Below are 14,087 nucleotides of genomic sequence, written 5' to 3' on the forward strand. Positions count from 1 at the left end.
ACCAGCTTTTGTTTTTTTTGCCATTGCCCATTAGTTGTTATAGATCAGTATCTCAGACTATCTTTTCCTAACGAAGTATAAACAAACTAAGGCATGTTTTGAAGTGCTGGGAAGATTTTATTTCAGCACCGTCTTCCAGGAGACCTATGAATGTGGCCTAGCACAATGGCTGTTTATTTCCCATTCACATGTGCTCAGGATGCAGATCTGTCTACACATCAGGCTTGTTGAGGAACTCCTCTTGCAGCCTCTTGTGTGAGTTGAAGAAGAAGCAGAAAGAACAGGTACTATGTGAAGATAAGTCACCTGCTCAAGAACTATCTTGAGCCCTCTGGATCTCCTGGGGCCCACTTTCAAATATACTGCTTCCCTATTGTAACGGATTACTGCTGTTCGTGGCTAATTTAATGGTTCATTGAATCAGATAACATTCTGTTTATGATAGGTGGTTTGAATTCCATAAATGTTTCATGATCCGTGGTTGACCATTCAGTCTTCACCAGTAGCAAGCCAGCACCTACTTTTCTAATTAAAAATAATTGTCAGCACAGTGTCAAGGCATTACTCCTAATTCCTGGGGATTGTGCTATGATTTTCATCCTGAGACTTTACAGAAGCTCCACACAGCTAGCGTTTTGCCCTTCATTCCAGGCTGCGACCAATGATAATTCCAGTAATTGACAATTGAGTTATCTTCCACAACAATGAGGTTTCCTCTAAATATGACCAAATAAATCTGAGATCCAATTTTGACTCGTTTTCCTGGGGCCACTTCTGATGCCAATTACTGTATCAGTCAGGGTTCCAATATGACACGTGACATATTTAAATTAGAATAATTTTTAAAGGGTTCATACACAGAGGAACTAATAACAAAGGTGTCGATGGGGGTAAGGGAACCACAAAGGATTATAGGAAACTGGGTCTAACAGTAGTGGAATTGTCACCATCCCTCGGTCCAAAAAAGACCAGGAAAGTGAGAGAGAGTGAAGTAGATCCAAGACCTCTTTGATAGGAGCAATGATCTGTTGGTGAGGGACACAGCCAACTCAAGGCAGCCTCACCATAACTTCCTTCCAGGACTCCCCATTAGTGTAATCCAACCAGAAGCCAGGGCTTGGAAGCATATTGATCCAACCTTTCCAAATTAAGTTCTCCAGGTGGAGAAGAAGGAATACCAAGAGACTGGGCTCACTGAGCCATCTTGGAAGCTAGCCACATATTTAATCCCTGTGGATCATCTTTCCAGGGTAATAGGATAGAAAAGAATAAAGATATTTAACACTATAATAAGTGTATGTTAGCTCCATTTCCTTTCACAGAATTTGACCTTCCAAATCTAGATCCATGCATTAGTTACTTGCCTTTCTCTGATTTGGGCTACAGAAACAGTGGTGGTCCAGTGGTAAATGTCTCATTTCACTGTGGAGACATAGTTTCAGTGCAAGCCCAGATAAAGACTCATCTCTCCTCCCACTGCTTGCTTATCACTCACCCCTGACTTCATAACTTTCTCACTTCTTTTGCCTGCACCCAGAAATCACCCATTTTCTAAGGATCATTCCAAGGTTTCTAGACATGAAAATAAAAAAAAATGACTGAGCTCCCCAAATCTGCATTATATTGTGTATTATTAGGTTTGGGGATTTCAACTGCTTCTGTCAGTTTTCTGGTAGTGTCTGCCAAATGGCCAAATGGCCAAAACGCTCCAGAAAAAGAGGGTACATTAGCCCTAAGGGGCTCTATTTTGGTAGGACTGGGTCTAATTTACATTCTGGTCAGTTGATTCCAGTATTGTTTTAGAGCCCCGTATAGATCTGTATCTAGCCAGGCCAAGAGTTGCAAAGTCAAATGTAGGTTACACAAATGAGTGAAGTGGGTCAGAGTATGGTTTAGAATGTGGCAAAAATCGCCTCTCGGCCTCTTGTCTAAGATCAAGTGTAGAATGTGGCAAAAACACTGTGGCCTCACATAGAGGTATTCACATTCAAAGTTTTAAAAAATACTTCTCCCCTCTCTGGTACCACCATTCCCCTCTCCACTGCATTCTTGCCATCAGCATATGCATATGCTGTGACTTCCCTCATTAAAAAACAAAAGAAACTACTCTTGATCTTATTTCCTTGATCATGTTTGCTCCCCATTGACAGTAAATTCTAGAAATGAGTAGTCTTTACTTGCTGCTTCCAACTTCCAGTTCTTCTCTCATTTTCTCTTAACCCATTCCAGTCAAGCTTTTGGGCCTCCCACTTCCCCCAAACTGCTGTCGTTAGGGTCACCGGTGACCTATGCACCACTCTATCCCATGGTTAATTCTTTGTCCTCAATCTTACTTGACCTCTCAGCAGCACTCGACACTCTTCTTCTCTTGATTTTCTCTTTTCTTGGTCTCTTTTGCCGCTTTCTTCTCTTCCTTCCTACCTTCTCGGCCTGCCTCAAAGCTTTTGATCTCTTCTTTTCTCTGTCATTCACTTCTTTGATTATCTCATCCCTGTCTGTGTCTTAAAAACCATCTGTCTGCTGATGCATCCAAAAGCATACCCAGTTCCACAACATTCCAGCCTTGCGTACTCAAATGCAGTCTCGTTTTCTGCACTTGGATGAGTAGTGGACACCTCCAATTCACACGAAGAAATCTGAGCTCTTTCTCTTCCTTCCTTCCCAGACTGGCTCCACCCATCCTCTCCATTTTGTCAAGAGCAATTCCATTTTTCCAGTTGCTCAGGTCAATAATCTTGGAGTCGTCCTCGACTCTTCTCTTTCTCTCAACCCTAGTCCAATCTGTCAGCAACATGTTGACTCTGCCTTAAAAAAGTATCCAAGAGTTTCTGTTTGGGATGATGAAAATGTTCTGGAGATGGATAGGGGGATGGTTGCATGATAATTCAAACGTACTTAATGCCACTGGACTGTACACTTACAAATAGTTAAAATAGTAAATTCTGTGTTATGTATATTTCACCATGGTTTAAATCTCAATCTCTCTCTCTCTCTCTCTTTCACACACACACACACACACACACACACACACACACACACACACACACAGAATTTTACTGCTTCTCCCACCCTTCTGTTCCTACTATGGTCTAAGCCATCATTCATCTGGATGATACCAAGAGCCTCCTGACTTCTTCCTGCTTCTGACCTAAACTCCCTATGGTTTCTTCTCAGCATAGCGGCCAAAGTAATTAATTTAAAATCTAAGCCGGATAGTGTTGCTCCCTGTCTCCAAATCCCACAGTGACGCCTCATTTCACTGACAGTTACAGCCAAATTTCTCACACTAGCCTATAAAACCGTCTGTGATCTAGACTCTGGTTGCCTCTCATTTCTGTCCAATATGCCCTTGCTCACGTCACCCAGCCACACTGCCCTCCTCACTGCTTCTGAGGCACGCCAGGCCTGCTGTCCCCACATTCTTTGCTTTTGACCACTTTCCCTTCCAGGCGTCAACCTTCTTTTTTTAAGATATTTTTTAAATTGAAGTATAGGTGACATAAAATATTGTATTAGTTTCAGGTGTGCACCACATTGATTCAACAATAACATACATTATGTAATGTTCATCACAGTAAGTGTAGTCACCATCTGTCACTATACAGAGTCACTACAATATTATTGACTATATTCCCTATGCTGTACTTTTCATCCTTGTAACTTATAACAGAAGGTTTGTACCTCTTAACCCCTTTCACCTATTTTGCCTATGCCCCCATCTCCCTCTCTTTCTGGCAACTACTAGTTTGTTCTCTGTATTTATGAGTCTTGCTGTTTTTGTTTGTTCATTTGTTATGTTTTTTAGATTCTACATGTACGTGAAATCACATGGTATTTGTCTTTTCTGTTTTGTTTCACTTAGCATAATACTCTCTAGGTCCCCTCATGTTGTCATGTTGCCATGAACAGCAAGATTGCATTCTTTCTCATGGCTGAGTCATATCCCATTATATATATTTACCACATCTGCTCTATCCAGTTACCTATCAATGGACACTTGGGCTGCTTCCATATCTTGGCTGTTATAAATAATTTTACAATAAACATAGGGATGCATATATCTTTTCAAATCAGTGGCTGTTTTCTTCAGGTAAATATCCAGAAGTGGAATTCCTGGATCATATGGTATCAGGAAAGGACCAAAAAAAAAAAAAAAAAAGAAAAAAAGGAAATCACTGGGACTACATCAAACTAAAGAACTTCTGCACACCAAAGGAAACCATCAACAAAATAAAAAGGCAGCCTACCAAATGGGAGAAGATATTTGTAAATGATTCATTGGATAAGGCGTTAATACCCAAAATATATAAAGAACTCATGTAACTCAAATCAAAAAAAACTCACATAATCCGATTTAAAAATTGGCAGAGGATCTGAATAGGTATTTTTCCAGAGACCCATGAAAAGATGCTCTCAACATCACTAACCCCAGGGAAGTGCAGATCAACACTACAATGAAATGTCATGTCACACCCATCAGAAGGGCTATTATCAGAAAGACAAGAAATAATAAGTGTTATAGAGGATGTGGAGAAAAGGGAACCCTGGGCACCATCGGTGGGAATGTGAATTGGTGCAGCTTTCATGGAAAACAGTATGGAGACTCCCCAAAAATTAAAAATAGAAATACCATCCAACTTTCTTAACTCTCTCCACTCCTATCTTCTCAATGAAGAGTAGGTACCTTGACTGATTATGGCTGCCACCTGCACTCCCTGACTTGGCTATTCCTTACTTGGCTCTACTTTTTCTTTTCTTTCTTTCTTTCTTCTTTCTCTTTCTTTCTTTCATGGCATTTCTTACCTTCCAACATACTATGCAATTTATTTATTTATTTATTTATTTATTTATTTATTTATTTATTTATTTATTTAACTATCTGTCTCCTCTACTGGAATGTAAATGGGGATCTTTATCTATTTTGTTCAGTTATGTCTCAGGAGGCTAGAACAGTTGTTGACATATAATATATATCCAGCAAATATTTGTAGAGTAAATGGATACATTTAAAAATTCGTTTGAAGGAGCATAAAATTACACACCTTTTCAGAACCCCCGCCCATCTTGATTCAGTCCCAATGAGAAAATGAAAACTGTATTTGAGGACAGAATAAGCAGGTACAATAGGAAGCAGTGAACAGTTAAGAGGGGTGATGTACGATTAGATCATGAAAGTCCTTGAAATAAGGGAGGATAAGACCCCAGGTGCCCTGAGTAGGAAGTCTTTTTAGATACTGAAGATGAGAACAATTTAGCCACGGGCCAGAGCAGAATAAACTCTGTACTCCATCTATAAACCTTTGTAAGATGGTCCAGCAGGGCGAGCGATGACTATCTATGGCCTCATGCTCTAATATAAAGTAAAACCATTTAGTATTGTCAAGGCCAGGAAGGGTCTATAATGGTCACTTTACTCCTTGAATAGTCACTAGCATGCTATAGTATTCTCTTTATTTGTCCAAATGCTCGAAATATCTCAAAACTAAAATTTATAGATTAAAAAAAATTATAGAAAATCAGATAGGTCTGTGGTTCAATAGTCAAGTGCCTATTTCAGGACTGAGAACTTTTTACATGTACATGATTTTTAATGATAGTTGAAAGTCTTATTTCTCTAATTCAGCCACTGACTCACCGTTTGCATAACCCGAATTCTCATCCTCCCCACGAACTCCAATAAGGAATCTATCCTCCCCACTCCCCGTGCCCCCGTCTCTCTTCTCTGCACTGGGAACTGCTCTCCTGCCACAGCCCCTCATCTCCCGAAGATCCCCTCTTAGATGTTGAGCCGGTCAGTGTCCACAGTGGTGCTAAAACCACCAGAGACGCTGATAAATGAGGGTGTCAGCAGCCTGTCAGCCCCACGTCACCTGGCCTCACTTATTCCCAGCCACAGCTTCTGAACCAGTGCCATTTCAAGGGACACTGATAAAGCAGCCAAGTCCATGGGGGCTGGTGGGGCTGTGGTAGGAGTGACGGGCTCTAGGACTGGTATTGGGCCTGTGTTTGACGGCTTCACATTGGTCATGCCAAGAACCCCCTCTGGAGCAACAACTCTTCTACCCCATTCTGGGCTCTGTCCTCTTGGCGGTCATGGGGCTCCTTTGCTTGATGGTGGCCTTTCTCATCCTCTTTGCCATGTGACAGAGCCGTCTCCACCTCCCCATAGGTCTTTTTCCTGTGTCTCATCTGCCCTATATATCCCATTTCCTATACTTCTCCAGGCAAGCTGGGGAAAGTGGTTGGCTCAGGGTTTGACAGAGAGAAGACAAATAAATACTGTATTAATAGGGAAAGAGAGAAAGAAAGAAGAAAGAAAGAAAGAAAGAAAGAAAGAAAGAAAGAAAGAAAGAAAGAAAGAAAGAAAACTACACTATTGATTCTCCTTTCTAATCTTCCCAAGTCTGAGTATGATTCCGCCACACAAATCTTGAATTATTCCTAGCCCCATCCCTTATATCCAATCTGCCACAAATCTCTTCAAATTGTTTGGTTGTTTACTTCTTCTCTCCCCCGCTACCAGTCTGGTGCAAGCCCTCATCGACCCACACCTGCATTTCTGTGAGAACTCACTTAATCCTCATTTAACCCTGTGAAGTAGGTGCCACTTAACAGATGAAGAATCTGAACCACAGAGGGGATCCTCCCTGCCGAGAGCCAAAGCGCTTTCACGTTGACAGCCAGGATGGGACCCAGGCAGCCCGACTCCAGGGACTCTGCTCTCAACCTCTGGGCACCGTGTTAGCTCCATGACTGAATGAATGAAAGTCCCTGCCTCTGAGCCCTGCTCTTGAGTGTTCTCTCCTTCACTCCACCCTCTGAGTTCATTTCCCTAAAACTCTGTCTCAGCCAACTGCTCTCCATCCTCAGCTCCTAAAAAGACTCTCAACTACACATGGCATCAAGATTACACCTTCCTCTATGTCCCTTATGTCCATTGCCTGCCATGACCTGGCCAACTTCCCTCTGACTCTCCATGTTCACTGTTCCTCTTGCACCAGCTTCCTCCACTTGCTCTGTTCTCACAAACATCTTGAATAGTTGTGCCTCCAGCCTGAAAAGGACTTCCACTGCAATGCACTCCCATCTCACGGCCCTCTGGGCTCCCAGAGCACAAGCGATCGGTCCTGCCCTGTGGCTTGTAATTGGGCGCCATGTTAGATGGCCATTTAAATGACCGTCTTTGTGTAGGCTCCATCTCTCATTGGGTTTCTCAACCACACCACAATTGACATTTTAGATTGGATGGTTCTTGGGGGGTTGGGGGATGCTGTTAGTTGTAGGATGTTTAGCAGCACCTCTATGCACTAGGTGTCAACAGCAACCCCTCTCACCCTTTTCACACCCACCCACCCCCCTTCTCAGTTGTGAAAACCCAAAAAACTCCTAGGCATTGTCAAATGTCCTCCTGGGGCGAGGGAGGTAGCAAATTCCTTTGATTCTGAGAACCACTGAGCTACGCTGTAAGCAATTTGATTTCAGTGCTTCCCCAGAGCATCCAGCATTGGTGCCTGGCCACACAGCAAGAACTCAAAGAACAGGCCTCACCAATACCTACACCACCACATGACACCTCTACTTTTCAGTAGCTCCTTCTACCACAGGACATCTCATGGCTCGATGCCGGCCACAGAACAGGCTAGGTTGACCACAACCTTTTGACTAAGTAGAACAGCAAAGTTGAAGAAAACAACTTCCGGAGCTCTGGCTAGTACTTGTAGGTCATAAGTCCGACGTGCTGCCCCAGAAACATTAAATTAAAGAAGTAACTTAACCAAAATCAAGCACCCATCCCTGAGATGAGAAATGAAAGAGCGAAAACCCCTCTGGTGTTCAACTGTTTTTTCCATATTAGGACAGCGCATGGGGTGGAGTGGATTTTAGGGTCAGACCACCCTGCAGTCAAATCATGGCTCCATTCTTTTTGTGGCCACAGTGTGATTCCTGGGCCATCACTCAGCAGCCTTATCTGAAAAATATAGGGATGAGACCTATCTCCTAGGAAAGGCAGTTCCCCAACACAGCCCTTACTGTAAGCAGGCGCCCTACTAAGATCTCACCATACTAACTCAGGCCCTGAGGTGAAGGCAGACGCTCAACCACTCAGCCACCCAGGTGCCCAGAAACTTATTCTTGGTAAGGTAAAAATGACATCATAAACAGATATAATAGTAAACAGGTTGTACTACCTTGTGCTTCTTTTAAAGGCATTTTCGTGTTTGTAAGCATAGCACCTGTGTTAGGGGGAACGGAGAGGTTCATTTGCAAGGGATTGGTCCACATGACTGTGGGGACTGGCAAGTGCAAAATGCAACGGGGTGGGCCAGCAGGCTGGAGACTCCACGAAGAACTGGGTTTGGGGCTAAAAAGGCACCGCTGTCAGAGTTCCTTCTGCTCAGGAGAGGTCAAGCTTTGTTCTTCAACTGATGAGATAAAGCCCACCCACACTGTGGAGAGGAATCTGTTTTACTCAAAGACCACTGGTTTAAGCCTCGACTTAACTCTTCATCCCCCAAACACCTTCACAGAAGCATCCAGAATAATGTTGACCCACCATCGGGGCCACATGACTCAGACAAGTTGACCCATAAAATTCCCTGTCTTGATACTTCCCATCTAAATACAGAGAACCTTCCCGGAGGAACTGCGGGTGTCAGTCCACGGGTAGGAAAGCTACCTGGGCACTAGGATAAGGCCTTCCCCTACTCCCTGGAAGGACTACATGCCCGCAGGGTGGATTATGAACCCCACAACATCCCCAGGGTTACTTGTGCTCTCTTCTGCAGTCTGGGATTTTCAAAAATACTTCATTTTCCAGATTCAGTGGCGAAGACAGTTCCCTTCAACTAAAGGTGCAGACCCTCTGCCGCCACTGATTTAAGTATGAGAAGGTTCTTCTTCTCCCCTCATAGACCAAGAGCCGCTGTGGCGGGAAGGCCAGCCCTGCCTGGGTTCCGCTCCAGCCTCCTGCCCAGCTCAGCTGCTGTCCAAGACAATTGTTGAGCAAATGAAAAAACAAATCGTGACCCCTGAGCGGCTCCCCGGTGGCCTCTCGTTTGGCACGACTTTCCAAGCCCCTAGGCATCTTTACTTATAGATTGAAATACCGATGCCCTCCAAAGCAGGCATCCACCGTAGGAGACTCGCAGGCGTCTTCAGTTTGCAACAGGACACAGGTCTTGAGGTCTGTGAACACGCAGGGCCCCCTCGGCCCCCCTGATGACAGAAACCCCAGCGAGCAGGCCGCCTGCAGGGAGAGAACCCCTCGGTGCCCTTGGAAGACGCCCAGGTTAGGCGGGAGCTCCTGATGTCCCAGGCCTCTGCGAGACTAAGATGCCCCAGGGACAGGCTGAGGCTGAGGATTACCTCGGGAGGCAGCGTTGCCGCCTCTCTCCATCTGCGCGGACCTTTCTCACCTGCTCCGTATTCCCCAGCAGGTAGCTCTAATTGCACATCGGTATGGCCAAGGCAGGAAAAGGGCACTGCATCCTGGCCTAATCCCTGTGACCTTTCTGGACGCTGGCTCTGTTTCTCGCGCCCCTGCAAGGTGCGGCTCCCCACCTCCCCTGGGGGCTGGGGGGAGGGGGGGTGGGAGGGTTAGGCTGTAGGAGAACGGGCTTCCAGCAGGGGGCAGTGGAAGGGAGCAGCTGAGAGCAGCTCCACCTGTCAGGACAGCTCTGCGGGAGGACGCCTGTCCCTGCCTGGCACCCACACCTGTCCTGCGCACCAGCACCTGTCCTGCTTACCAGTACCTGTCCTGCACACCAGCACCTGTCAGGCACCAGCACCTGTCCTGCGCACCAACACCTGTCGGGCACCAGCAACTGTTCTGCTCACCAGCACCTGTCCTGCGCACCAGCACCTGTCCTGCTCACCAGTACCTGTCCTGCACACCAGCACCTGTCAGGCACCAGCACCTGTCCTGTGCACCAGCACCTGTTGGGCACCAGCAACTGTTCTGCCCACCAGAATCTGTTCTGCTCACCAGCACCTATTGGGCACCAGCACCTGTCGGGCACCAACACCTGTTCTGCACACTAGTGCCTGTCGGGCACCAGCACCTGTCCTGCACACCAGCACTTGTCGGGCACCAGCACCTGTCGGGCACCAGCACCTGTCCTGTGCCCCAGCACCTCTTGGGCACCAGTACCTGTTGTGCACCAGCACCTGTCCTGTGCCCCAGCACCTGTCGGGCACCAGCACCTGTTGTGCACCAGCACCTGTCCTGTGCCCCAGCACCTGTCGGGCACCAGCACCTGTTGTGCACCAGCACCTGTCCTGTGCCCCAGCACCTGTCGGGCACCAGCACCTGTTGTGCACCAGCACCTGTCCTGTGCCCCAGCACCTGTCGGGCACCAGCACCTGTTGTGCACCAGCACCTGTCCTGTGCACCAGCACCTGTCGGGCACCAGCACCTGTTGTGCACCAGCACCTGTCCTGTGCACCAGCACCTGTCAGGCACCAGCACCCATTGGAGGAAAGCTGTGACCCCGCCGTCTGCGAAGCAGCGCCGGCGCCTTCCCTCCGTTTCTAAGGCTTGAGGTTTACACCAGCGTCACGGCGCCCTCCTCCCCCGGCCTCTCCGACGTCACTGTTGCGTTTTGAGCCAGAGCCTCAAGTGAAATTCAGTCCCCCCGAGTTTGGTCATAACCGGCAGGTGGCTGCCGACCTTTATTCGAGAACGTGACTAAGTGGCTGGGCTTCAAGAGCTGCCTGAACCAGGGACCAGGCTGGCGGCCCGACGCACACGGCCGGCCGTGGTGTTCAGGCAGGAATGGGGGCGCCCGCGGCCCTCCGCTCGGCCGGGAGAGGGAGCCTGTGGCTGTGGGCGCGCACCGGGCCTCCACCTGCCCTTCAGGACGTGCGCCGCCGTTGCCAGAAGGAGAAGGCCAAACTCCGGACGATCACAAATCCCCACCAGGAGATCTGTTTCTTAAGGACCTTTTAAAGTCAGACACATTGTGGGGCTTTTGGGGGACCCTGCGGTTGAGTGTCTACCTTGGGCCCAGGGTGTGACCCCGGGGTCCCAGGATCGAGTCCCACGTCGGGCTCCTGCATGGAGCCTGCGTCTCCCTCTGCCTGGGTCTCCACCTCTCTCTCTCTGTGTGTGTCTCTCATGAATAAATACATTTAAAAAATAATTTTATCAGACACATTTGAATTGACTGAAGTGACGTCATCTGGGAGGTGTGACACCAGCTAGCTTTTCCTTAGCGTGAAGTTCCACCTCTGATCAGTTACCAGAAAAGGTTTTCCAGATGCCAAACCAAGAACCCACACCAATGAGGGAGAGGGAGGGAGGGGGGGGGAGGGAAGGAAGGAAAGGACAGGGAAAGGACAGACAAACGGACGGGCAGGAGGGAGGGAGGGAAGAAGTAAGACACCGAGAATTTCATAGAGATGATTATTCGATTTAGAAATCGATCCTTTATCCTGGGTGTACACTTAATATACCTGAGGTGTCAGATTATGCCTGTTTTGTGCATACACTTCCTCTTGATATATTTTTTTAAGGTTTTATTTATTTATTCATGAGACACAGAGAGAGAGAGAGGCAGAGACACGGGCAGAGGGAGAAGCGGGCTCCACGCAGGGAGCCCGACACAGGACTTGATCCTGGGACCCCGGGGTCACGACCTGGGCCCAAGGCAGGCACTAAACCGCGGATCCCCCAGGTGCCCCTCTTCTCGATATTAAAAAGAGGCCCCTTCTAGGACAAATCCTCTAAGAACACTCCAGTGTGTTGCCTTTGGACATTAAATTGTCCCTGCTCCTAAGAAATGAGGGTCACCAGAGAGATCAGCGCTTTTGAATGTATTGACAAAACAAGTTAACAACCCTACGTGAACCCCCAAACCAGTGGTTTGACATCATCTCGGCCCGACCTTGAAGGAGGACAAGTAACCACTCGAGGGGGTTCATCGGTCACTAATAGTTAGTGGGTTCGGAGCTCATGGGACCCTAAACTGGTCAATCTGGTGGAAGACAGAAGGGGCCCTCGGCCCGGCGGGGGAGGAGGTGCTGGCGCGGGCGAGGCCTGAGGAGACCGTGGAGGCCTGAGACGCTGGGTGGGGGCTGTGAGGGAAGGCAGCGCCCCGAAGGCCGCCCGGCTGCCCCCCAGCCCGGCCTCCCTGCGTCCTCTGTGCAGGAACACCCAGCTCTCCCCGGAACGGGCTGACGTGAGGCCGGCCCTCGTGCACAGGGCCCCTCCCGGCCCCCACATCCCAGAGCACTTTCTGGAAGACTCACGTCTGTGACCTCCAAACTCATGGCGAGCTCACAAACCCCGAGCCAGCTTGTGGGGCGCCGTGTTGAGCCCCCAGGCCCCGGCAGGGTGGCCCGGCGCGGGGGGCAGGAAGGGGCAGCAGGGCGGTGGCCGCACGAGGACGACGCGGGGACCCGAGCGAGGCCGTGGGGGCGGCGACGCCCTTGGCACCTGGACCCGCTCTCCGCAGGTGCGGGGCAGGAGCGCGACGACTCACCAGCCCAGAGGCCCCCGGAGTGTCCGTGATGAAGGCGAAGCGGCTCTGTTCCCAGGGGACCGGCCGCCGCCTGAAGCGCTGTCGAAGCGGCCACGTTTGACTGTGGCCCGTGGCCCTCGTCCCTCTGCCTCGGCACCCCGCCCTGGCGGCGGGGACAGACCACTGGTACCCCCGGTCCCCGGGGCCGCAGTGAAGGCGGGAGGTTCCTGAAGGCCGCGGCGCGGCCCATCCACGTCCTCGCTCGCGGGCAGCGCGGGCAGGCCTGGGGGCCGAGGGCCTGGCGGAGTCTCGCAGGCCGCGGGGCCCCAAGGCCCGGAGCTGCCAGCCGAGCCGCGGCCCTGCTCCCCTGCGCTCTCCTCTTGAGAAGGGGGCTCAGCCCAGAGACTCGGGGACACGGGCTGCCCAAGGCAGCAGCGCTGGGGCCTTCTCGGGGAGGCCAGGCAGCTGCCCCCCGTCTTCATGCTAATAAGAAGGTAAGGACAGAAGACGGCGGCTTGTAGGGTTGGTGTGGAAATCGCATACAAGGAGGAAGGAGAGAGGGCTTTACAAATAGGGGCCCTACATGGGGCACCCGGGGCGCTCAGCGGTGGAGCATCTGCCTTGGGCCCAGGGCGTGACCCCGGAGTCCGGGGATCGAGTCCCACACGTCGGGCTCCCTGCATGGGGCCTGCTCCTCCCTCTGCCTGTGTCTCTGCCTGTCTCATGAATAAATAAGTACAATCTTAAAAAAAAAAAAATAGGGTCCCTAGAAAGGCAATCAGGGGTGCTTACCTCACCCCCAGATCGAACCATGGAGGGGAGTCTGGAAACCGGCGTTTTATTGGGATGCGTGCACCCTCCAGGCACGCTCAGACTTAAGAATCACTGATACACATCATTATCTTTTTTTTTTTCCCCTTCTACTTCATAAACAGAGAAGAAAAGATAGGCAAGGAAATTAGGTGAAGGGGAAGGAAGCCGTGAGTCTTCGAAGCCCCAGTTCTTCTCCCTGGGCTTGGTCTTCCAGATAACTGTGCTGGGCGGGATCTGTCCTCAGGGCCGCCGTCGGGGGGTAGAAACCTTGACCGTACCCCACTATGCTTCACCAACTGAACTTCTCCGGCGCAGGCCCCCGAGGGCTCGCTCGGGCTCTCCCACCACTCAGGAGGGCAGCATCTCACCTCGCCCACCGTCTCCTCCCGCCTACTGCAGCCTGTCAGGCCAGGCTCCTGGGGCCGCTCTTTTTTTATTTTTTTTTATTTTTATTTTTTTTAGGGCCGCTCTTAAAACAGCAAACACGTTCGCCAAATGACCCTGGCCTGGCAAACACACACAGACCTTTGCTGATTAGCAGTAATACACCTGGAAGCATCTCTTGGCTTTCCCTTATCAACGGGAAACACTTAGTGTCTGACCCAGAAGCAAGTAGGGCCACGTCTCTGTGTGGTTCACGGCAGGAATGCAAAAACGATTCTCACATCGAACAACTTACCAGAAGCTGGAAGGAATGGTGAACATTCATCAAACCATGCCCTTCCAGGCCAGCCAGAATGATCCTCAAAACTGTCTCACCAATAGGCAGGCTCCTATTTAATTCCCTGGGCCAAGCAATCCTGTCCCAACCCT

At 49.4% G+C, this 14,087-nt stretch overlaps 1 protein-coding gene across 2 annotated transcripts in view; it reads right to left on the reverse strand.

The window, feature by feature from the left end:
• Window positions 1-14,087, reverse strand: part of TXK (TXK tyrosine kinase) — a 63,605-nt gene that overhangs the window by 48,106 nt on the left and 1,412 nt on the right. Inside the window, exon 1 of one of the 2 annotated variants that reach the window (XM_049092940.1) lies at window positions 12,483-12,726. The exons of the other annotated variant lie outside the window; for it this stretch is intronic. Within the exon in view, the coding sequence (XP_048948897.1) occupies window positions 12,483-12,711 (229 nt within the window). The 5' untranslated portion in view covers window positions 12,712-12,726. Of the gene's footprint in view, window positions 1-12,482; window positions 12,727-14,087 lie in introns of those variants that run through there. 2 annotated transcript variants of the gene reach the window in all.

Source organism: Canis lupus, chromosome 13, assembly GCF_003254725.2.
Source record: "Canis lupus dingo isolate Sandy chromosome 13, ASM325472v2, whole genome shotgun sequence".
Classification (NCBI taxonomy): Eukaryota; Metazoa; Chordata; class Mammalia; order Carnivora; family Canidae; genus Canis; species Canis lupus.